At 34.9% G+C, this 25,985-nt stretch overlaps 2 protein-coding genes across 9 annotated transcripts in view; both read right to left on the reverse strand.

The window, feature by feature from the left end:
- Positions 1-25,985, reverse strand: part of AHI1 (Abelson helper integration site 1) — a 215,374-nt gene that overhangs the window by 127,945 nt on the left and 61,444 nt on the right. For all 8 annotated transcript variants that reach the window (XR_004628144.1, XR_004628145.1, XM_034669175.1 and 5 more), the window contains 5 exons: positions 22,834-23,063; positions 20,677-20,783; positions 17,609-17,727; positions 14,754-14,884; positions 12,879-13,019 (listed from right to left, as the gene is read on the reverse strand). Coding sequence is in view for 6 of the 8 variants with exons in the window: in XM_034669175.1 (XP_034525066.1) it covers positions 12,879-13,019; positions 14,754-14,884; positions 17,609-17,727; positions 20,677-20,783; positions 22,834-23,063 (728 nt within the window). In the remaining 2 variants the exon portion in view is untranslated. The remainder of the gene's footprint in view (positions 1-12,878; positions 13,020-14,753; positions 14,885-17,608; positions 17,728-20,676; positions 20,784-22,833; positions 23,064-25,985) is intronic.
- On the reverse strand, positions 17,769-18,821 carry LOC105235787 (40S ribosomal protein S12). The gene is given in 3 exon segments (XM_011219523.3): positions 17,769-18,307; positions 18,309-18,498; positions 18,501-18,821. Coding segments are annotated over 3 exon segments (411 nt in total). The 5' UTR covers positions 18,655-18,821; the 3' UTR covers positions 17,769-18,240.

Below are 25,985 nucleotides of genomic sequence, written 5' to 3' on the forward strand. Positions count from 1 at the left end.
AAAAAATAATTTCATATATAATTTATGTCAGGCAGTATTTAATTGAGCCTTGAAGGCCATGGCAATCTCTCAGCTGGCAAATAACAAATTGGGATGGGAGCCTAACTTTAAATATATGTATACAGAAAACATTAAACATAAAAAATCAAAGGCATAACAGAATAGAATTAAAGGAAAGGCAAGAATAATAAATATAATTATTTACAAACTCATTTCCCTAAAACAACTGTTTTCATATTTCTATACCCTTCTTAATCTTTATGCATATGTACATTTCATGAAAGATACCATAATGTGAATAAAATGTAGAGCTTTTCAATTTAAGTACAGACATCCTTCATATCTTTAGTACTATGTAATTACCATTTTTTTTTAAAGATTTATTTGACAGAGAGAGAGACAGCCAGCAAGAGAGGGAACACAAGTAGGGGGAGTGGGAGAGGAAGAAGCAGGCTCATAGCGGAAGAGCCTGATGTGGGGCTCGATCCCACAACGCCAGGATCACTCCCTGAGCCAAAGGCAGACGCTTAACCGCTGTGCCACCCAGGCGCCCCTGTAATTACCATTTCTAAATCCTTTACATCTCATCTAATGAAGCACTATTATTTATTTATGCATTCTCCTATTATTGAATATTTACAATGTTTTCTGTTTTCCCTTATTACAGACCACGTGTGTAGGAGTACTTTCATAGTTTAAATTATTTCTTAAAATAATTCTTTCTTTGGATTTAATTTCCAGGCTGGAATAGATGGTCAAAAGGCTGAATGTTTTTGACGATGATGACAATGGCAAGGACAATAGCATATATACCGCACTTTATGGTTTTTAGAAGGCTTTTACATATGTTATCTCATTTGATCATTTAAAATAAAGGAATTTGAAAATTCATAAGCACCTGTTTGAATAAACAAAGGAGAAAAAATATACCGTGATCATTTAAAAAGCATTTCCTTAATTATATAATTTTAAATAGAAGGCCTTTCTAAATATAACATGAAAAGTAACTGATATAATCAAGATTTGTAACAGAATCAATAGACCAGCCTTCAGGGATTCTGTGTACTACTGAAGTTACATACAGAAATACGAATGTGTATAAATATTTCTGGAAATCAGATCCGTAACTTTTATCAGATTATTTGTCAAAGGACTGCATGAGTCAGAAAATGTTAAGAATTGTCAACATAAAAGATGGACAGATTTTGCTATGTAAACATTTATAAAGTCTTGACTAAAATAAAAAAAACTATCATAATCAAAATTAAAAAGCAAATGACTAGTAAAACAGTTCTTCTATCTCTGGACAAAATAAGAATAAAAAGGACCAGATTTGCCCTCCTGCTTGAAACTACCAAAAAGCAGATAGAATGTATAAAGGAAGAAATAAAAGTGTCTTTCTTTACAGATAGAATCGTCTATGCTGAGCTAAGATGATGGTGAGGCAAGTGAAGTACATGAGGAAGAAAATTTAAGGAAAGACTCCCTCAATCTCAGGTCTTGGCCCCACTTTGTGTAAAAAATCTGAATGGAATCTAAACAATAAGCCATTAGAACTAATAATCAACTTTAGGCAAGGTTCCAGGATACAAGATCAGCATACAGAAATAACTGTATTTCTACATTCAAGTAACAAACAAAAGTCAGAAATTGAAAATTTAAAATATATATCATCTACAATGCTATAAAAATACTTCATACTTTGGGAAATACTGATGAAAGATGTGAGGGCGCCTGGGTGTCTCAGTCGGTTAAGCGTCTGCCTTCAGCTCAGGCCATGATCCCAGGGTCCTGGGATTGAGTCCCGCATAGAGCTCCCCACTCATCAGGGAGCCTGCTTCTCTCTTTGCCCCTCCCCCGATCGCTCGTTTTCTCCCCCTCTCCTTCTCTCTCTGGCAAAAATATATAAAATTCTTAAAAAAAAAAAAAGATGCGAAAGACATGCATACTGAAAACTACAAAACTGTTGAGAGAAACTGAAGAACCACCTAAAATAAAGAGATATATTATGTTCATGGTTGGGATAATCGATATTGTTAAAATATCAAATTCTCCTCAAATGACCTATACATTCAGTGTAATCCCACTCAAAATTCCAGCAGTTCACCTTTGGAGAAATTGTCAAATTCTAAAATCCACATGGAAATGCAAAGAACCTAGAAGAGTTAAAACAACTTTGAAAAAGAACAAAGGGGACTTATAAAACTTGACTTCAAGTCTTACTGTAAAGCTACAGTAATCAAGACACTTCATTATTGGCATAAAGATAAATAGATCAAGAGAACAGAAAAGAGCCTAGCATGTAGAGACAAGGTGTAAAGGGAATTCCATGTAAAAAGGATAGTCTTTTCAACAAATAATGCTAGAACAACTGTATATTCATATGTGAGCAAATGAACTTTGATATACACCTTATACCATGTACAAAAAATAACTCAAAATGAATCTAAATGTAAAACCTAAAACCATAAGAGACTTTCATAGAACCCACAGGAATGTATTTTTGTGAGCTTGGATTAGGCAAAGATTTGTAGATACAAAACCAAAAATCCATATAAGAAAAAAATTGGTAATTTTGGACTTCATCAAAATTTCAAACATTTATTCTTGAAAACTGTTAAGAAGACAATTAGAAGACAAGACAAAGACTGGGGGAAATATTTGCAAATCATGTATCTAATTGAGCATCACTTGTATAGAGAAAACCTAACTCTTAATTAAAAGTCAATAGTCCGAAAACAAACAAGCCAATTAAAGAATGGGCAAAAGATATGAACAGACACTTCACTGACGAAGATAAATGGATGGCAAATATGTACATGAAAAGATGGCTCAACATCATTAGTCACTAAAGATAAATTAAAACCACTGTGAAATAGCACTGCGTACCTATGAGAGGGGCTAAAATTAGAAAGACTGACCACTTCAAATTTGCAAGGCAATGGAGATACTGACACACACACTGCTGGTAGGAAGGGTAATGGTCAAACTGTTTTTAAAAACAGTTTGGCAGCTTCTTAAGAAGTTAAATGGACATCTGCAATTGGATACAGCCCTTCTACTCTTAAGAATTTCTTCAGGAGACATGAAAGCACGTGTTCATACAAAGACTTGTAGATGAGTATTCTTAGCAGCTTATTTCTAATAGCTAAAAGCCGGGTACAACCCCAAAACCTATCAACAGGCGGACAGAAAAACAAACTGTGATCTATCATAAAATGAAACAATACTCAGAAATAAAAAGGATGAACTATTGATAAAATCTAAAATATAGATAAATCTCAAAGTAATTATGAGTGACAGAAGCCAGACAAAAAAGAGTACATGGTATAAATGGTCTCACTTATATACAATTCTAGAAAATGGAAATTAATTCATAGTGATTGCCTGGGGGAAAGACAAGGTAGGGAGAGATTTCAAAGGAGCATAAAGTAACTTAGAGATGATGGATATGTTCGTTACTTTCATTGAGATGATGGCCTCACAAGTGTTTAAATATGTCTAGACTTATCAAAACATACATTTTAAATATATGCAGTTTATTGCATGTCAATTATACCTTAATAAAGCTGCTCACACTAAAAAAAGCAAATGACAAGCTAGTGATAAAAGGGGTTAATATTTTTTTTTTTAAAGATTTTATTTATTTCTTTGAGACAGAGAGAGAGAGACCACGTGCACAAGTGGAAGAAGGAGCAAAGGGAGAGGGACAAGCACTCCCTGCGGAGTGGGAAGCCAGATGTGGGCTCCAACCCAGGACCTGGAGATCATGACCTCAGCCAAAGTTAACCAACTGAGCCACCCAGGTGCTCTAGGGGTTAATATTTTTAACATGCAAAGAGTCCCCATAAAACAAATTAAAAATAAATAATCTAACAGAAGATGGGCAGAGGACCACTACAGAAAATTCACAAAAGAATAACTATATGGCCGATAAAAAAATATATTTAAACTCACCAAGAAGGAGGAATAAGGGGGGAAGAAAGGAAAATTAGAAAGTGATGGGTTCTTTTCGTTTTTTTGCCTGTTTAACTGATCCCAATGGATAGTTTTTCCTAGGAAACAAATTGAGTAAGAGTAGCCAGGTGTGTACTGAAATACTACTTAAAGTACTGAAAAAATATGTAACAGTGGAATTGTACAACAACCACTTAAGTAAATTATGGTGTATTCATTTAATGAAAGGAAATTCAGCCACTAAAATTATATACAGAAGTATAATTGCCATGATGAGATATTGCTAATATATTACTAATTGGAGGCAAAATAGTTTATAAAGCAATATAATGAATATAAAAAAGGATGATCACTTTTTTTTAGTCACCAACCTTGGTTGCACTAGCCATGAATTTGAGATAGCACATATAAAAAATTTTGGGTCCTTGATCACTGTATTCATGCCCGACTTCATTTACACACTCTAAATAAAGCACAGCTCAATAATAATGGGCACTCTCTCCCTGCAGACCCTAATGATGTAAGTACCAGGGACCACTACTGAGGGAGAAGACCTGCTTACAATCCACCCTTCCAGAGACAGATGTTCATTCTCCAATATCAATTATTGTTCTCAGATGGAAGTGTAGCTGCTTCTCTACTTAGATTTTCGTGGGTCTGAATGCTATTTTCCAGTACATATTTTGGACTTCCTTTCATAGCACTCTGACAATTTACTCCGAAATATTCAAAAATTGTTTAAAGAACAAGAGAAAACTGAAGCTGTGAAAGAAAAGTGCTCTATGAATTGGAAATTGGAAAGCTTAACAGTAGTAAATGAGCCAGGGATGAATGAATCAACAGATGAAAATTATGTTTCATGATCTGTGCCTTATTTCATTGTTTTTTGTTGTTACGAATGGAAAGTAAAGCTAGATTTGACTATTTGACTATTTGACTATTTAATAGCATTTTTTGACTCCCTGTTTTTCTGTGCTTGCTAGTTACCTATTGCCAACCACAATTTCACATTAAGCTCTGAGTGGGCACGCGGAGAAGCACATAAATGCAGATATGAGCAACAGTTACGCAGGATAGCAGGATTTTGATATTTATCTTGTTCTTTTTGCCAAACTGTATTTTCTAAGTATTCCACTATGCTAAATAGTGCTATATTTTTTTTAAAAAGGAATTTCTTTAAACTGGTAAAAAATAACAAAACGCATTGCCTAAATGTTTATTTTTTGCAGTACTCTGATGCCTTCCAGAAAGAACTGAAATGGCCTACAGGGATGCAGATAACAGAAACAAACCTCAAACGATTATGAATACTTGTTTCTGTTGTTTAAGGGGGATTTTCTATAGAAAAGCCATCTGACTGGATTTCAAGGAGTCACATTAATACCCTACTTTAACACTCCTAGTGCTGTGAAGGCAGCCATAAAAAAAATCTGCAGAAATATTCACAAAGACCTAGTTTCTCAGATACTAGAAACAGAAGCTACTTACAAGTTCTTGCATTCTTCCCCTCCCTAACCCTCCACGTCTAAATACATCTATCTGTGTAACACTGTACAGATTATTTCACTGTAAAATAGGTCATAATTGATGCTTTATGCTTCTAACATTTCAAGGCTTTCTAAAACATTTTTACATAGGCCATGATTGGAATATGATATTGCAATTAAACAACTGTATTTCTTCACCTAGTCATTTTCTCATCTTTGGCTAATTTAACTTTGTACATTTAAAATTCTAACCTAACGTGATAAAACTCAAAATGTGAACAATCTCACCCCACCCACCCACCAGTTTTTGAGGAGTACACTAGAGCAGGCTCTAGGAATACAAAGACACTGGCCCCCTCTTGGGGTATGAATCTTTTGGAGGTCAAAAAGAAATTACTGCTATATGCTAACTGGCATAGCAGAGGCATCCACAAGGGGCTGAGAACATAGAGGTGGCAACTACATCTGCTTAAAGGAATGTTATGCCCATCATATTGCTTCCAAATCTACCTACAACTGGCTATAACTGGGGATTCTCGATTTTATACAATTAAAAAAACTCGTAAAATGTTTTCACAACTGATAATCAAATTTTGATTTATAATAAGTTCAGTGCTTTTGTGTATGCTCTGGCCTTAAACAATTATAAGAAATAACTTGGTTTTCTCAGGAGATTTTTATCTTTCTAGGAGAAAGAACAGAGGAAATAAGATATTTTAATCCAGAGCCCTTTGCATTTGAAGTGAATACAAGTTTGTTATTATTCAAACTTATGTTTACTTATGTTATTGACTTTATAACAAAGTACAACTAAAAAAACCAAAATATTCTTTCTCTTATACTATATCACAGTAAGATTTCCTTTTGGTTCAACACTTAATCCCTTTGTTCAAGACCCATTATTAGACACAGTTCTGTTAATGGGTACAGTCATTTTACTGGATACCCAATTCTTTTACTTATAAACGATTCTATTTCTAATTATAGCATTACTGTAAGCTGGTAGGTCTACTGCACTAGGTTCCCAGCATTCAGCACTTCTGCAGCAACCTCCCTTCCTTCCTCTAGCATTTGCTATGTGTAGGGAATTTCTGTGGTCTGAATGTTTGTGTCCCCCTGAAATTCCCATGTTCAAGTCCTAACGCCCGAAATGGTGGTACTGGGAGGTGGGGCCTTTGGGAGGTCATGAGAGCAGAGCCCTTAGGAATGGGAAGGGCACTAATCCCCTTTTAAAAGAGGCCTCAGCTCCTGCTATCGTATGAGGTTCCAACTAGAAGGTGCCATCTATGAACCAGAAAGTGAGCTCTCACTGGACACTGAATCTGCCATGCCTTGATCTCGGGACTTCCCAGCATTCAGAACTGTGAGAAATAAATTTCTGTTGTTTACAAGCCATGCAGGTTCTCGTATTTTGTTATAGCGGTCAGAATGGACTAAGACAAGAAATGTTCAAGGGCTTAAAACTTATTCTTTTTTTAATTGTATTTTATAGGGCCTGACTTGTTCCTTGCTTCAGCTAATCTTAAAATACTGTGTGGATGGACCACAGAAATTCTATTGAGAACCACTTCAACTCTAGTAGTTATTTTGTATTTCCCTGGCATATTGAATATGTAAAGGAGAACTTGCGTTACTAATGAAACCATCCAAAGTTTTCTAACAAGCTGTCTCAAAGCCAACCAAAAGCAAGAGCAGCTACCATCATTCAGCAAATCTGTTAGGTGAACGCCAAAATATAATAAATTATCTCCAAATCCCGGAAGTACATACGATTGTCCTGCTGATTTCCTATTCTGTTACCAATCACTTTTCACACATCATGCTATTCAACTCAATGTGTGACATGTGCATTGCTATAAAAAACAGCTAGGATTTCTCTACTGCAGCCTGGTTCACGAGCTCTTCATATATTCCTATTCCATATCATGCTTTATAGTATCATTTCTGCATTCGATGAAACACTGAGAGTAAAACAAGATAAGTATTTTGATTTTGCAGGTTAAAAAACAGATGCAAAAATGCTGTTACTTGACCAGGGTCAAACGGAAAGTGATGGCACTTTGTCTAGAACACCAGTGAGCTAACTCTTACTCCACCTTTCCCACCACACTGCTATTTTGCACTGTACCACTCTTCCTTCTTGGTGTGCTTTAAAAAGCACGAATATAAGCATTTAAAAAAAATGCCTGGATGAGGAATTCAGGGCTCTGGTTTATGTTCAAAGCCAGTTTTTCATTTGTCCTGAATCCTTGAATGACACAGCCTTTCAAATCAAAGTATCCATTATGTGGAGAATATTAAAATGGAGACTTCAGGATATGACCAAGAAATAGGTTGTTTAAGCACATCTTCAAATATGGCATTTCTATCTCTTAATTCTTCCACTAGGCTAAAAATAGATACTTCAACTATGACCTACAATCAGTTATATATGTAACTGAATAATCTTATCCAAGTATGAGAATTGTAGTAACTGAGTTTGTATCTGAATCATTCATCATTAGTACTTTAAGAACACTATTATACAGACAACTATGCATACTAAATTAATCTCAACTAGACATTATCTTGTTGCAAAAATGTTATAAAGTTAGTTACATTAAAATTGAATGCTACATAATAAAGATAATTCATATTTTGGATTATACTGGGAATACAATTGCTTAATGCTTTATAATTATCCCCAACATTTGTCAAAGAGTGAACTATTAATAATACTAGATAATCAAAGTTCCGTTTAGTCTTAAGGGTTCCTCCTACATATTAAAATTGAAAACAAACAATACACTTCATCACAAGAATATCTGGCCACCTTTTTAATTAAATTACTTCATGAAATAGGAAAGGCAAAAACTAAATAAGTAGCTTAGTGTTTTAAAAGTAAGGGCTCTGGACTCAGACAGCTGGGTAAACTTTAACATTTACCAAATGTGTGACCTTATGTAAATTACATCATTCTCCCTGTGCCTCAGTTTCATCATCTGCAAAACAAGGATAATAATAGCATCTACCCTGTGGGGTTTTGAAAGGACTGTGTGGAAGAATGTACGTAAGATGCTCATAAGAGTAGGGGACACATAGTAAATGTTTGGTAAATGTTAGCTACTACTACCACTATTATTATTAGCCCCCAATTTACTCACTGATCATGACTTTCATTCCATATTTTTATAAAATTTAAGGGGGAAAGGCTATTCTATAGGATTTTTAATTTTTATTTCAAACACTTACTGCACATCAGTAATATACCAGGTACTATGTTAGACATAAGGAATTGCAAACACCATGGGATTCTGGTCAATGAGCAAGTTATAGAACAAAAATTTTATAGGGACATAAAGGTATCCATTACCTTGAACTCTGATAAGTACGTCACAGTGTGAAAAATAAAGCCATCAACAACAACGTAGGTGGTTGTTAATGAATATGAATTCTATAAATAAAATCACATTTAGTGTCAATGGTAGAGACTGCTGCTGCTCAGTGTAACTAAAATTTTTCTAGAGGTGTAATCAATTACTTGGGAAGCACAAAAGACTGGAAAAGAGCTTGGAAATCTGAGTCTGATTCCTGGATTTTACAGCCCTGCTCAACTTGGCACACAGCAGATGCTCAATAAAGATCTGTCCCGCCTAAAATCCTCTAAGTACCCCAGGGTTAACACTGATTCAGAGAAGAGACTGCCACCTAGTGGAAAATTAGGCTCATCACCTGGGATTATCAATGCCGAGAACTTCCCAAACTAATTCTTGATCCTACTTAAAATACTACACGTATATTCATTGTGTGTCAGTATTCAGGCTAGGTACTGGTAATCAAAAGATGAATAAGCCTCCATCTCTGCTGCCTTCAAAGTACAGATAATACAAAGAAATCACATATTAGGCATAAAGTAAATGGTATTATAGAAAAAAAAAGGTTTGCTTATTGGATAATCAGAAGCTAGTACTTCAGGAAATTTGCTAACAAGCCAGGTTAGTGTAGCAAATAAGAGCACAGTCTCCAAGTCCAGACTGCATGGATCCAAGTCCTGGCTCATGTAAAATGAGGATAATTATAGGACCTATCTCTTAAGATTACCATGAAAAATGAAATAAATATATGTAAAGTGCTTAAAACAGTTCCAGGAACAAAGAAAGTGCTTTGAAAGTATTAGTTATAATTATCATTACATGTACAACAGGATCCTAGAGATGGAGGGAGACAAATATTAATAACAGAACATTAACTGCTAAAGTCTAGCTTCATAAATTTAATTCAGCAGAAGCCGTTTCTTCTGACTAGCACTCTGTTATTATGGGAATCCTAAAAGTACATTATTTGTGGTACTCTGTGACTAAATTTTGTATTACTAGATGATTAACCCTTTCAACATCAGGCAAATAAAACTGCCTTCTGAAAGTAAAAATTGTATTTCTTACCAAAAAAAGCAAAAAGTCAGTAAAATGAAAGACCCAAAAGACCACAACCTGAACATATGCTTAACAGGGAAAGACGCTTGCTGACTCTTCACAGATTTTGCTAGAACTGAAAGATAGATGATACATTTAGCTACCGTTGTGGTCTCATTCGCAGCTTATTTAACTTACCAAAAAAATGAGTTTGCTCCATTTTCCTTGAAAAATACCTAAATGTATGAGGAGCTCTGATAAATACTATTTAAAAATCATGTAACTGTCCTACATCTTTCAAATGTTATACCACTAAAAACATTTATGTAAAGATACATGTAAACTTTATTTTCAGACAAGAAGGTTTGTGCAAAACATTCCTGCATTAAAAATAAGTAAAATATAAGGTAAACCTATAACAGATTAATAATAAATATTGTTAAGTTTTAATGAAAAATCTAAATATTATTGACTTGATGATTATGGTTTGCATTTAATGAGTAAAATACTTTAGAGTCTAAAACAACTTTTTGTTTTCTTCTGACTATACACCATCACAAGAACTGTGCTAAATCTTGGATTGCTTGGGATTATGTAACTTCTTCCTGAGCTTCCTCATTTTAAAAATAGGCAGCAAAGAGTTAGGAAAATGTGTTGAAACATTTTGAGTTTTGTTTGTAAAGGTGTTAGTATACTGAAAATTGTGTCCTAAAATCATGATACAAAATAATTTTAAGTTAATGTGTACTATTTGAACATTTTAATTTTTGAAACACTTTGAATTCCTTCCTTTTCTATATTAATACAGCATAGATATAAATGTCCTTAACTTCATGCATTTATTTTCTAATACAACTGACCCAGAAAGGTACACACTCTTAAAAAAAAAAAAAGGCTACCAGCAGAATGAATAAAAGAGGGGGGGAAACTTTTTTTCAATTCCCTTTCATACAGAGGTGTTTATCAGCATATTAAAACCTCAGTTCACGTAAAGTCAAGTATATATGGGTTAAATGCGCATGATAACAACCCATTTTACCTTTTTCCTTGTTTCATTATACTCCTTATCAATTTACAAAGTACTTTCATAGTCCCCATCTCACTGTATCCTCACAAATGGCTCTCTGAGGTAGCACAGGTGTGGAGAGTCGCGGTGCTACTTACCAGATGAGGAAATGGAGCTTTAGGAAGGCAAGAGGCTTGCACAACGTCACTACAGAAACAGAACTGAACCTAAAACCTCTGCTTCTGAACTCCTAAAAATGCTTTGCTCTTTCTGCTTACGTTTCTAGAATGGACTTCTTCGTCTAAATGCCTACTGTCTAAAAACCAAATTGGCAAACGCAACAGGGCTAACCTAATGATGGAAACCCTCCATCAACGACAGAAAAAAATACGGAAGAAAGAAAGAAAAAGAGTGGAACTTCCACTTGCCTTTGTAGTGAAAATTTCAAAAGCTTACAAAGCACATTAGGAATTAAATAGCGAGGGTTGTGAAAGCTCTAAAGGTTCTGAGGAAATAACCGTGCTGCCTGCTTCTGTACTCTAGACCCAGTGATGTGGATGGGGCGCCTAGGTGTGACTCCCCTCCATGTGAAGAGTGAGAGTGCACACAAAGAACAGCCTGTTTTAGGACACGTATTTGAACTAGACACCAGGTGTGAATATGTGTTAGAGAAACAATTTTACATATTTATTTTTTTATTTTTTATTTTTTTAAAGATTTTATTTATTTATTTGACAGAGATAGAGACAGCCAGCGAGAGAGGGAACACAAGCAGGGGGAGTGGGAGAGGAAGAAGCAGGCTCATAGTGGAGGAGCCTGATGTGGGGCTCGATCCCATAACGCCGGGATCACGCCCTGAGCCAAAGGCAGACGCTTAACCGCTGTGCCACCCAGGTGCCCCTACATATTTATTTTTCTAATATAATTTGCTTGGAAGAGCATAATAAAATCCATATAATGATCAACAATTTCAGGTTTAGAACTTACCTGTCTAATAATTTAGCACTTACCACAACCATTAACCAATAACCAATGAACAGCTAACCAATATTTATATTAACGCAATAAATGTTACCACTCACGTTTCATTTAAATTTAAGACTCTCTGCCAAATAATCCCATGTTAATGTCACCTATATATATATATGTATTTGTATATTTATGCATTTGAGATATTGTATGTAAGCCATCCTAGCTTAGCAAAAACACTGATGATACATGACATTCTAAACAAATCAGAGAATAATGATGACTGTTTATTTTTGAACAAGATTTAATATATAAAGAAAAACGAACTGCAACTTTGGGATTGACAGCACCGTGAGTACATACAGTGCAGAACAATGAAATCCTAATTTCAGGACAGAAATTAAAGAAATGTATGAAAACAGCACAAATCCAAATAATTCTAAGGATACCATCTTATTCCTGAAAAATGTGTCCAGAGTCTTTATTTCCTTGTTTTTTCACATAAAAACAGAATAGCATAATTTTAGAGTAGAAAAAGACATTAAGTTTCTAATTCCAGATCTTATTTTCACTGACATTTGATGTTTTACCCTCCTTTTAGGCTAAGAAATTCTTATAACTATAGCTTATTACAAGTATGTGCTTTAGTGAGAAACAAAAACATGGAATAAGAAACTAAATATTCAACTGAAAACATTAAAGATCCCTACTGCCTAAATATTGTTTACCCTTTCAATTTAGTTAACACACTCTCAAATAATTTTTAGATGAAATTTACTTATTTAAATTTAGAAAGAAAGTGATGATTACCTTTCTGTGATTCCAACAAAAGGGCACAATCATTTATGTGTACCTTTGCTGACATTTACACTCCATAATAGTGCTTATGGAAAAATAAAATGTTATAACACAATAATAATATAATCTATTTAATCTGTGTCTTAAAATATATTCAAGAGAGCTTTATTAATACAAAGGTTGATAGTTTTCACAAAGTTCATGATTCCTGGTTCGGCCTAAAAGTAAAGGTTACTTAAAATATTCTTTTCTTATCAGCAGTGAACTTACCATGGAAATCATAAATATACAGAAGAACTGGCTCATTCTGCCCAAATGCACAAAATGCAACCATATTTTCAAGTGGGTGATAAGAAATGTCTCGAACAGGTGATTTGAATGGCAGGTCAGAATACATTGCTACTTGTTCTCCTAAATAAGAAAAGACATGCAGTAATTTGTACTATTTCAAATATCTCTCATTAGATGATTATTCTTTAACTCACTAAAAATAGTTATAGTAAGTAATAACGAAGCTCGCATTATTTACATGAAAACCTTGATTACTTATAGTCGAGTAACTCTGATATTGAATAATTATTTTTCATTCTGTTAGACCTACTCTTTCTACCTCTCACCCCAACCTCTTCAATGAGGTTTACAAGGCACAGAAAAAAAAGACCTTAGCAGGAGAGAAGTATCTGACTTTGAGATCTGACAGCTGAGCAAATGCCAACTAATAACAAAGAACTCAGGGAGAACTCTGGGAGGAACTGCAGGCTCTAAAACTGACGACACTGGTTGAAGGAGGTTTGGTGGGGAATTCATTTTTCTATTTTTTCCCCAGAGACTGAGGTACCACCTGCTTTAAAGATACATATGATTATTAATGGCTGAAAGAGGGTCTAAGGAACCTATGAAAACTGGAACTCAAAAGCAAAGAACCAAGATCAATTTATTGAAGGAGAAAAGAGATCTGACACTTCCAAACCGATGCTTAAGTATCAAAACACAGTAAGAAAAAAAAAATCCTAAGCAAACTGACTAGTCAGAAACGCTTAAAGGAAAGATGGAGAGAATGTGCAATTAAGGAAAGCATGTGCTGTGATGAGCATGAGGTGTTGTATATGTAAGTGATGAATCATTAAATTCTACACCTGAAACGAATATTACACTGTATGTTAACTAACTGGAATTTAAATAAAAACTTAGGGGAAAAAATCAAGAGTATAAATACAGTGAACCAAACACTATTGATTAAAGATATTTAAAATTTTATAAAATTCTCTCAATTTATTGCTAAAAAATGTTTATGTGGTTTTAGCTTTTCTTTTGAAAAACAAAGATGAGGCACAAATGAACTTCCCAATGTACTGATTTATTGTATTGGGAAAACATGAATTATAGTAATTGAGGTAAATTGCTTTTGTTTATCTTTTTTAAGGATTTTACTTTTAAGTAATCTCTATACCCAATGTGGGCTCGAACATATGACCCCAAGGATCAAAAGTCTCTAGCTCTATCAACTGAGCCAGTCGGGTGCACCAGGTAAATTGCTATTAAGTTTTAGACACCAAAACTTTGACAGGAATACGTTTATTTCTAATAAAAAATATATTACAGATATTTAGCCATTTGTATACCCACTTACATTCCAAATTCAGGTCATAAGTATTCTGTATTTTGCATTACAATCCTAACTAAGTACTTCTCTTACTAGAGCATAGGGAATATAGTCTATAATACTGTAATAACTTTGTAGGTGACACAAGGTAACTACACTTACCATTGTGCACATTTTGTAATGTATATAACTGTTGAATCATTATGTTTGTTTTACACCTGAAATTAATATAATCATATGTCAACCACAATAAAAAATGCTTCTCTTAAGATTGCTAATATCTCATTATAGGCAAGGAAAGCATAAACCTTGAATTATAATGTGAAATTCTAAATCCATGAAGATATCAAAACAATAAAGACGGAGAATTTAATATAAATTTAGACTGTAACTGAGTCCCATTATCAGCTCTCCCATTTTGAAAACCATAATTGAGAACCTGAAACCAGAATTTTTTTGAAAATTATTCCGTGGTAGTTCCCACACTTCTTCAAAAATTAAAACAAACTCCCCCAATTTTTTAAGATCAGTGAAATATTTACCTGTTTCTGGGTTCCAAACATATACTATACCATCCTCACTTCCAGCAAAGAGAAAAGTCCCACATGGTGTCAAAGTACTATGAATCTTTTCCCGATAATTTGCTGCACCTACAAATCTCCTTGCTGCTAATCTACAAACAAAAAAGATTTCACAAATGTAACCTATCTTACCCATTGAAAAGACTGGTAGTTAAAAAAGCTTTTTCTTTTAAATACTTCATTTGCATTTAACAAACAATTTTTTGAGAATCTGTTACATGGGAGACATTCTACAATGGATGCAGAATAGAGAAGAGAGAGTCCCAGAGCTCAGGGAGTTTGTAATTTAGCAGGAGAGAGAAGGAATGCATCAGTATAAAACAGAAATTGGATGTAGAAAGTGTCACAAGAGAACAAAATGAGTACTTTGCAGATTTGGATAAAAGTGATTCTTTCCTTTTCTTTCTTTCTTTCTTTTTTCTAAGATTTTATTTATTTGAGAGAGAGAGAGTGTACGAGTGGGGGGGAGGAGCAGACAGAGAGGGAGAAGCAGCCTCCCCAGAGCAGGGAGCCCCACGGTCCCCCCAGGACCTTGGGATCATGACCTGAGCTGAGGACAGATGCTTAACCAAATGAGCCACCCACTCATCCCCAAAGTGATTATTTCTAGCTATGAAGAGAGAGCCTACTTTATGGAAGTAGCATTTGAGTTGGCTACTTAAAAATGTACAAGATTTTTATATTTTTCCCATGTGATAGATTTTTAAAATCACACAACGAATAGTTGGATCCTTGCAGGAATATTAGACAAAGATATTATTAAATCATCTATTAAATATGGTATATAACCTTCTAGACTTTTTCTTTGTGAATAATAGCTAACATTATTATTTTTTTTTAAAGATTTTATCTATTTGAGAGAGAGTGAGCACAAGCGGGGGAGCAGCAGAGGGAGAGGGAGAAGCAGGATCCCTGCTGACCAGGGAACCCCATGCAGGGCTCGATTCCTGGACCCCAGGGTCATGACCTGAGCCAAAGGCAGATGTTTAACTTAGCTAACATTATTTTAGTGCTTACTATATGCCAGGTAAGTATTATTATCATCCCTCGCTTACAGAGAGGACATTACATGCAGTGTCCCATTATATGCTTTTTCCCCCATTTAACAATATATCATGAATAATGCCCTCTGTGTCAGAAAATATAGATTATATACTCATTTCAGTAGGTACATATCATTGTCTAAACATACCTTAAGAAATCTTCTACTATAGGACAGCGGTTAGGATGTAGAATTTCTAGCTTTCCCTTACTATGAACATGATTTCCATGAGCAAATCTTGTGTATATACATTTTTTCACTGTTTTACAATTATTTTCACATAAATTCCCAGACCTGAGGTTACTGGCTCAAACGTTTCTGGAGTCCTTGCTATATGGTGTAGTGTTTTAAGTACTTTACATGTGTAAACTAACTTATTACCCACAAAACCCTTATGAATTTGGTGTATTATTTCTCCCATTTGAGTGAGGAGGAAAGAGAGGCACAGAATGGTTAATTTGTTGGTAAGGGATGGAAAAGGCAGTATTTGACTCTAAATAGTCTGCCTCTAGAGCCCAAGCAGTATTCTAAGCTGAATACTATACACTACTTAAAAAGTGAATAACCAAATTCTTTAGGCCTGGCCTTTTAAAACCTGGCACTAATCTCTATTTCTAAAAAAAAATTCTTTCTCAACACTCCTTGTCAAGAAATTAATGTTCCAACAGACTCACCCTGCCCTGAACACAACTTCTATTACCCTACTTCTGAATTTTATTCCAGGCTTTTCTTGTTTTCCACCTTCTTGACAAACTTCTATCTTGTCTAAATTCTATCCATCCTTTAAGATTGAGCTCAAAGGCCAGCCTCTCCATAGAGTCTGTAAAGAAGACTATAGTATAGCCATCATTACCTTTACCTCTTGTCATGAAAGATATAATCCTTTACTAAGTATTTATAGTAATTAAAAAAATACATATCAAGTGCTTGTTATCTCACAAGCATGACATGGGTACTATGTATAAAAAAAGGATAAGCAGATTCCAGGCTTAGAAGATCTCACAATTTAGCCTAATTAAATGTTTTGTGTTATTTTGGAGGCACCATAACTAGATTATAAACTCCTGATGAATTACTCTGCTAATCATTTTCCCATAGCACTGATATCAGTATCCTAAACAGCTCCACATAAACACTGAAGGCCTTAACAGTTTGCCCTGCAAGATAACTGCAGAATAAAATACTATAGATCACGTTTTCGTTTCTAAACACAATGAAATCTAATAAAACTAGAGTTCTCATTTGTTTTATTGATACACATAACACCAAAACAAAAGCACACCAGAGGACTATGCTGGTTTTTCCAGAACTCTGCTTCTGCTTTTTACATTAAGGAAATTGCCTTTCCTTATTTAGAAATAAGACAAAATAGGAAAAACAAGGCTATCTTAATCAAAAGCCATCTCATTCTGTTACAGTATTATATGGTAGTACTATGCTATACCAATATCATAGAGATAAAAGATATTCTAAGGCAGAGGTTTCCTCTTTTTTTCTTTCTTTTTTAATTGTGACAACAAAAAGCAATTGACTACATTTCAGCCTCAGAACTATTTACATTTTGAGCCAGAAAAGTCTCTCTTGCGGGGGGCTAGCAGTATCTCTGGTCTCTCTCCACTAAATACTAACATTCAAAAATGCCTCTAGACACTGTAAGATGTCCTCTGAGGGGAAAAACTGTCTACGTGAGAACCACAGCTGCATTTTATAAGCATGAATTAACTCATTTCTCATTCTATGAGTGCTTAACCTGTCAATACTGAAATATACTTACATTCGGAGATCCATAATTCTCAAAGTACTGTCTTTGGTATGGATTAACAATCGTTTTCCATTCGGATGAGCCTCCAAATAACTAATGGGAATCCCCTTAAACTCACTCTCTTTAATTTCCTAAAATGATTAAAAAAGATTATAAAATATTATCACCATACAGTTTGTCTAATATGAAGCTCCTTTTAGAGCACAGAATTAATTTAAGTCATTTTTGATTGCAATTTAAATGATCCTTTAAAATGGTTAGTAAAAGGATTCCCAGTAACTTCAGTTATAGGCTGAAAATAAAGCTCATGGTATGTATTTTTTATTGTTATGTAATGCCACATTTAATCAGCATTTTTGTAGTGTATTCCCAAATAAGCACTTCCTAAAACACAACTTCTAACTTTGTATTTTTTTGCTTAACATAATATAAAAAAAGCTTCTAATTTTTATGACTTCAAAAGTTAGTATAGAATTAACTTTCAGGTACTATTTCAGTCTGAGATTATTTCTTCATGCGCTTATTTCCACTTTGTCCTAAAGAAGGTATGTTACTGGCATCTTATTCTGAGATCATTTAATTTAGGTTGTAATTTCAGGGATTTTTTTTTTTTTTTTTTTGAGGAACAAGAATCAAGTATTTGTTCATTTCTTGCATTTGAAGCATTCCTTGCATTTGAAGCATTCCTCGATGACATCCTTGGCCTGAGACTTTGCCATAGTCCTTAACCACCACACAACTGCAACCAGTGACTTGATGGGGTTTTCCCCCTCTGTCAGTTTTACAGAGGCCCACCCATTCCCCTAGTTTCTTGTTGTCATCAACCTTAATAAGGCTGATTTGGTGTTCAGCACAAAGGGCCTCCGTGAACTTGACATACATAGGCTCACCAGGGCTGGATCAAGCACACAAAGATGGGCTTGGCACTTGTCTAAGGCTTCGACAGCTTGGCGAATTCCACGTGTTAGGCCATGGTGGATCAGGGCGGTCTTCAGCACCTCGTGTAAGGCAGAATTAACGCCCATTACAGCTCCAGCAGCAATGCCTTCCTCAGCCATGGCAGTCAGTTACAGGTACAGTCAAATCTTAAGGGCACCTGAGCCTCCAGGATTTTTTTTTTTTTTGATAGTTATTTAAGGCAGCCATAGAAGACACCTGACTAATGATGTCAAGAAAGACCTACATATTGAAGAAAAATCTGCCTGGATGAGCCTCATGTAGGTTCTTCTTGTATGGATTACTAGAAAAAAGAAAGAAAAAACCCCTGCAAATGAAAACTGCTGAGACTGAAGTCCATGGAGTCTGAAGAAAGACTGCTTTAACCTTCAGGCAGAATCCTGAATTAGCCTTCTCTTCCTCTGAGGACCCACTTGTGTGTCTTGCTCCCTTCTCTGAGAGGGTCTCCTCTTCGGAGGTGGTTTGGCACCGGAAGAGGTAGAGCACAAACTATACTTCAGTCGAGTCTCGGCAGCTACGCCCAGGCTACGGCTGACACGACGGCCCGCTGTCAGCTGCGTTTTCAAGGTTACAGAAAAAAGTCAAACACTGACAGCACAGATGGGGCGTACAGTGACTGAACTACAGCAGTTTGGGGGTGGGGATGCACTGCTGGGGGTCTGAGCAACACTCACACAGACGCAAATGTGCAAAATCGAAAAACACAAAACTGTCTAACACGTTTGGTGTTAGGCACGAATTTGGCAAAAGTGCCAGCAGTGCTAGCCTTTGCAGTATCTGTTAATGACTTCCTCTAATTTTTTCCTTATCATAGTCACACTCAAACGAAAAAAGCCCTAGTTTTGAAGCTCACGTCCTGTGCCAAGGAGTGTGTGGCACAGCACACGGACACGTCATCTTAAGGGACAGATGAGTGTAACTGAGCGTTTCTCACACTGCTGCCTGAAGAGAACCCGGTAAGAAATCACGGTCTACAGTTTGTCCTAGAGCGTTAGCTACTAAAAGACGTTCCAGCTCATTTTCTAACTTTTTATTTCGGACTATCTCGAGTAACCACCAGGCCGCAGGTTTTGAAGATAAATTTGACTTTTAGTTACTATATTGAGGTAAAGAAAGACATGATTTTTAACACAGTAGACTCTGCACTGTACACTCAAATTATTGGAAAAGGTGCCTTTGTGCCTTGTCAGTCCCTTAGGAATATAATTAGAAAGTTCTTTTCAAAGTGTGTGAAATTAGGCTACCACATGAATCCCAAGCCATCAATCATTAATCTATAGACTAGATGAAATGACTAAAAATAGAATAAACAGTTTTTAAAATAGATCTGATAGACTGAACAGATTTAACTAAAGTTCGTAAAAATTCTTTTTCACTTAGAGTGTCTTTTTTTCAAATGAGAACAACTGTTATAACAGAAGAACAAAAAACTGAAGAACAAAAGTACAGCATATAAGACAAACTATATCAACTTATATAAAACAAAACTCAGGTTTAATAATTCATTTTGTATTTTTAATTAAAAATATTGACTATGCACCAATAAAACTGCTTAATATACTAGCCACCTTAAAAAACACTCTACTCCAAAAATGAAAGATCGTTCGTTTCTGCCTACTTAGCAAAATTCAAATGAAAACAATTACTGTGAGTAAATGATAGACCCGACTCATAATTACGTACTTTTGATTACATAATTGTGAAAGACAACACTGTTAACAAAACATTGAGCAAACTGTTTTTAGAGTGATGTTATAGGGTCAAAAAAAAATGAATAGCAGAAAATATAGGTTATTACTTATGGATGGTAATATAACATATGCCTCATTTTAGCATAATTCCAGCAATGGATCACTGAATGCCATATCACAAATTAAGATTCAAAGATAAGAAAGTAAAGATTGGCCAAAATGAAAATTTTCAATAAGTTGCTATATCATCAATTAGCCATCAGGAAGACTAGATAATTAATCAAACATAACTGACTTTGTAGGGACTGAGATAAACTTAATTTTTTTGAGATGAGAGAAAGAATGTCCTGATGTCTTATTTCTAAAGTCATGTGGTTCAATTTTTTTCTAATTTTTAAAATTAAATCCCAAGCGTCAAATATGATTTTATACCTTATTTACACTCCAGTGGCGCACTGAATGTTGCACATCATTAACTTTGACATAGGTATTCCAAACAACAATCACTCCCGTGCAATCCCCTGAATACATGTGATGACCTATTTAAAAAAAAAAATAAAATTACTCACTTAAGAATGCTATGCACAGGTAGAAACAGAATGAAAATGGGAAAACACACCCCAGTATAACAAAGAATCAGAGGGCTATTAAATGGTATTTTAGTAAAAAGAAAACAAAAAAGCCAAAAAAAAAAAAACCCACTCAAATATAACCGTAGTCAAATCCTAATTATCTTTAAATGAATTCTTCATTCTTCTGAACTACTTTTGATGATTTATTTCCCTTTTGTCACTTACATGAAATTGAATACACAAAGAAATATGCATCTCATTGCATTTGTATATGGTTCAAATTCTACAGCCAAACAAATCATTTGAATTATCTAATACATATCTATATTGCTCACCTTTATTAACCTATATAATCTGTTTTATACTCCTGGAAAAACACCTATATTCTAATATATACTGTTAGCAAAATGCCTGAGACCAGGAGAAACTCAGTAAACGATCATGGAATGAATAAAATGATAAATGACAGGTGTTCTAATTTAACATATATTCTTAGAGTCAAACCATCTTATAGTTGAATGGGACCTCAGAGACCATCAAATTCAACTTTATACTCTCTCAGGAATCTCTTCCACACCATCATGAACAGACGGTTGTTCAGGAACTGTGTACTTAATATTTTACAAAGCAGCTCTTCAACTGATGAAAGGCTCCGTATACTAGAATGTTCTTAAAGAACATCTGTCTTTGGTAGCTTTGGTCCCATCTCTACCTACTGGAGCAACACAGACTGACTTCTTTTTGTTTCACATACGGATATCTTAGTCAAGTATTTGAAGAAATTCACTTATCTTTTATAATCTGAGCTACTTCTATGACAAAGTTTGCAGAAACCTTTCTATCCTTGGTTGACTCTTCCTAAATATGTTCCAATTTCTTAACATCCTTGTAGTTGCACTGAATAAATTACCAGTATTGTCATTTTGATCTGGATCCCATACTAACTATAGCTATGGTCTACATATCAGTGTCTGAAATAATGTAAAGATGACTATATACCATCCTCATAAGGGTTTATGGGGAATAAATCAGTTTACACATGTAAAGTACTTAAAACATTACAGCACATAGCAAGGACTCCAGAAATGTTCGACTCAGCAACCTCAGGTCTGGGAATTTATGTTAAGAAAATAATTATAAAACAGTACAACAAAGTTTTGTATATACACATATGTATGTACGTGTATGTGTGTATCTATATTATTCACAGAAATCATGTTCATGGTAGGAGAAAACTGGAAACATCCTAAGTATTGCCAACAATAGAATGTTTCTCAAGATACATTCAGACAACTATAAAATACATACCTATTAACTGTTAGCTGAATGCAGAGGTGCTCAGTGCACAACGTACTCAGTACATAGTGTAAATACAGGTTTCCCTGCTATCTACCTAATATTCTTTTGGTATTTCCCTCTTCTTCCTCATTTTAACCCTTTAACTCAAAAGCCTCTTAAAAGAAACCTACTGGAAAAAAAAAAAGAAGCCTACTGAGGGGATAATCACCAATCCAATGAAATATATTTATGAAATTTGGTGTATGACTAGTTGTTACAGCAAAGATTAGTTGAATCTAAATATTTAAGAATTTAATGACTTTAATGATTTTTTAAAAAGATTTCATTAATTTATTTGAGAAAGAGAACACGTGCAGGGGGAGGAGCAGAGGGAGAGGGACAAACAGACTCCATGCTGAACGCACAGCCCAACATGGGACTCAATCTCATGACCCTGAGATCACAACCTGAGCTGAAATCAAGAGTTGGACACTTAACAGACTGAGTCACGCAGGTGCCCCCAGAATTTAATGACTAAAATTACAAACAAAATTCCCTCACTGCTAAATCTGTGCCCAGGTCTACCATATGATCTGCAAAATACACATAAATCCAAAAATGTACAATTGTCAATACACAAAATCCCTCTCAAGCTTGAAAAGATTATCTTAGTGAATAAAAATTATTTTACAAAATTCTTCATACAACTAGCTTTCATTTGGAATATATTCTGACATACCTTCAATATCAAAACAGAGAGAGTTGATGAAACTCCTGTGCGTGTCAAACTGTCGGATCAGTATGGCAGGATCCTCTCTCATATCAACCTTCCATACCCGTATCACAGAATCATAGCACCCTGTAACCACCAGGTCTTTTACAGCAGGATGGAATTTAGCCGTGTAAACAAAAGAAGGATGAGGTAAAACTCTGAAAGTATTGGTATTATTTATTTCATTTTTCCATATCCTAGAAAAGGATAAAAAGTTATACATTGCTTCTGAAAGGCAGAAGTTTCTAAAACTTTCTCTAACAACCAACACAGCCAACGGAACTTAAGTAAGCAATGACAATAACCAATGGTAAACTACATTTCATAACAATCAAAAATAATGTGACCAAATATTTGATGGACAGGGTTCTTTACATTTTGACAAAGCTATTTCTTAGTTATTATTAAGCATAATGGTTAATTTATCTACTAATTTTAATCTATACTGTAAAATGAAAAATATTTGGATTTTTTTTTAAAACCTATTTTTGACACTGATTAAACACACATGGAATATAGTGCATTTAGTACATTACACACAAAAAATAAAATATAGGAAGAGCTTTAATTAGTCCCCATTTGTGTATATTGCTTTTGCAAAGTGCTCACTAGTAGAGGTTTAGAGAACAAGATAATTTATTAACTTTGTATTTGTAATTTCCAAGCCTAGATAATGATCATGATCTCAAAGTCTTAAAAGCCATACTGAAATTACTGTATGATACCTGAGTAAAATAAGATTAAAATAACTATGATATTTTGATAAAAAACAGACTATCTTAAACACTCAATTTATGTTCAACACTTTTACTATCTCTTCCTCTAAATAATGGATAATTTTTAAAAAGTAATTATTACTGTCATTGCTACAGTCTTGACAAAAGAGTAAACCCTAAGGGTTACAACTGTTACGTTAGATACTCTGCACTTCTAGTCAGTGTGTAAAAATAGGCAAAATCTAGCAACAGAAAGGTGCTAAATGAGTATGGAACACCGGATTTTAAACAGTTTGATTAAATTATTAGAATGAGAAAAATATATTAATTTTAATAGAGGGATGGGGATTTATAGTTTATTCTTTTAATTACGACCTAAGAACTAAAGCAAATTAGGTCTTTTTCAAAATTATTGATGAGAGAAAAAAATACAGTTGCCATTCAAGAATAACATTCTATGAGTTTTCTTAGCAGCTGCTTCAAATACAGGATATGATCTTCAATTACTAAGAATCCAAACTAATAATGGAGGAAGTGAAAGAACATGTTTTCAAGTGAAAATAAAGCACGTGTGTGTCACTGCATAAACACTTTTACCATAGTAACACTTTCAATGAATATGCTACATGAAACACAGTACTTAATGAAAGAACAAAATCACTAATTTGTGATTAAGATTGTTAAAAGAAGAAGATTGTTTAAAAGATAAAAACTTTGGTTGCTTGCTTAAAAATCTAAGCAGTATTATTTGAAGTACTATATAACAGGCAGAAATGAGGCAATCATATCTTAAAAACAGCTCAATTAAAACAGACACAGTATTTTAAAATAAAAATGAAGGCTTTTATGTAAAGACCTAACTGGTATCAATGATGGCTTTAGACAAGCAAGCAATGGTCGAGTCCAAGAATGAAAAAATGTATTAATGAGTTTGGGGAAAAAAATAGGCTGATCACAAAGAACAAGGAAATATACAAATTTGTAAAGACTAGATGAGCACACACAAAAAACTTATCAGAATTGGGAAAGAAAAAACATGCAGTTACAACAGTCTGTGTGATGAGGGGCAACATGGGGACATATGAGCCTAACTGGGAGCCATTACATGTGGGGAAAGTCTGATTACATGAGGAGCTGTTGGTTAGAGAAAAACACAGATTGTACGGAAGATAACTAAAGATGATTTCGGTTAACCCTACACGGCAAAGAGCTAACCAGTGGGAAACAGTTATCAGGAGCCACTAACACTAGCCAAGAAGACAGAAGGAGAAGATATGGCCAGAAGCTCATGCTCTGCCACTTGAAGCATGAGCAACTCTAATTCTCTTCCTTTGACTTTAGTTTTTTCATTTTAAGTAGTCCTTACCTCTTTTAAAAACCTCACTCTTTTTGGTACTAGCCACAATGTTTCTCTCTTCACTCAGTTAATCCTACACAATAAATATTTTTATGATGTAAAGACCCCTCAATCAGTATCAAAGCTACATAAAGAAAAAAGTATGCTTTACTACAATCTATTACATGCTGTGTGGAAAAACCCAAGAGACTTTAAGAAATGGTTAAATCTGAGCTGGGTTTTAAATGATGAAGATGAGCCCACAGCAGCTCACAAAAGGCACTTACATGTTTGCTGAGTGACTGAGGTGGGCAGGAAGGCCAGGAAAAGGGCATTTAAGCACAGGAAGAGGAGGCATGGAGACACCAAAGAGGGTAAAATGCTAAGAGCATTTTAAAAGATTGTGTGGGTGAGGCCGTAGGTACATGGCAAGTGCACAGGAGAAGGATGGAGGGTCAATGAGAAACATACCTGTTATGCCATGCTAAAGAGCTGGAACATTTTTAAAAGGGCTGTGGGAATCAAAGACTTTTGAAAATTAGGTATTATAAAAGATGGTTGTGGGAAGATGGAGGAACAAGAGACTGAACAGTAGGGAAGTTTAGCACCACCAGTTTAAGCAACAGGGAGATAGCAAGGGCCTGAATGAAGGTAACAGCAGTGAGGCTAGAAAGGGTTTGACGGAATGGTGAAGGATTTAGGAGGGCGAACTGACAGACCGTGGTACTGCTTGGATATGGGGAGGAAAGTGGGAAGAAAAAAAGAAATGAGTGCTTCTTCTGGGTTCCTGTTCCAGAGACAGGGTGGGTGCCATTAAAAAATCCACAAGAGGACTAAAGCAGGAAAGCAGTTTGGTGATATAAGCAAGTCTGGTTTTGGATCTGAGGTGCACTGGCAGTCCAGACAGAATAAAAGAAAGTGAAACTCAGAAAAAAAGTGGGTGTTAGAAGTCAGCCCATGGAAGTGAGAGTCAAAGCTGGGGAAGATGAGAGAAACCAGGACGAGCACAGCAAACCAGGGAAGATGCTCAAGTAGGAGGATTCTGGGAATAAACATTTATAGAGAAC

This window comes from Ailuropoda melanoleuca, chromosome 10 (genome assembly GCF_002007445.2).
Source record: "Ailuropoda melanoleuca isolate Jingjing chromosome 10, ASM200744v2, whole genome shotgun sequence".
Taxonomy (NCBI): Eukaryota; Metazoa; Chordata; class Mammalia; order Carnivora; family Ursidae; genus Ailuropoda; species Ailuropoda melanoleuca.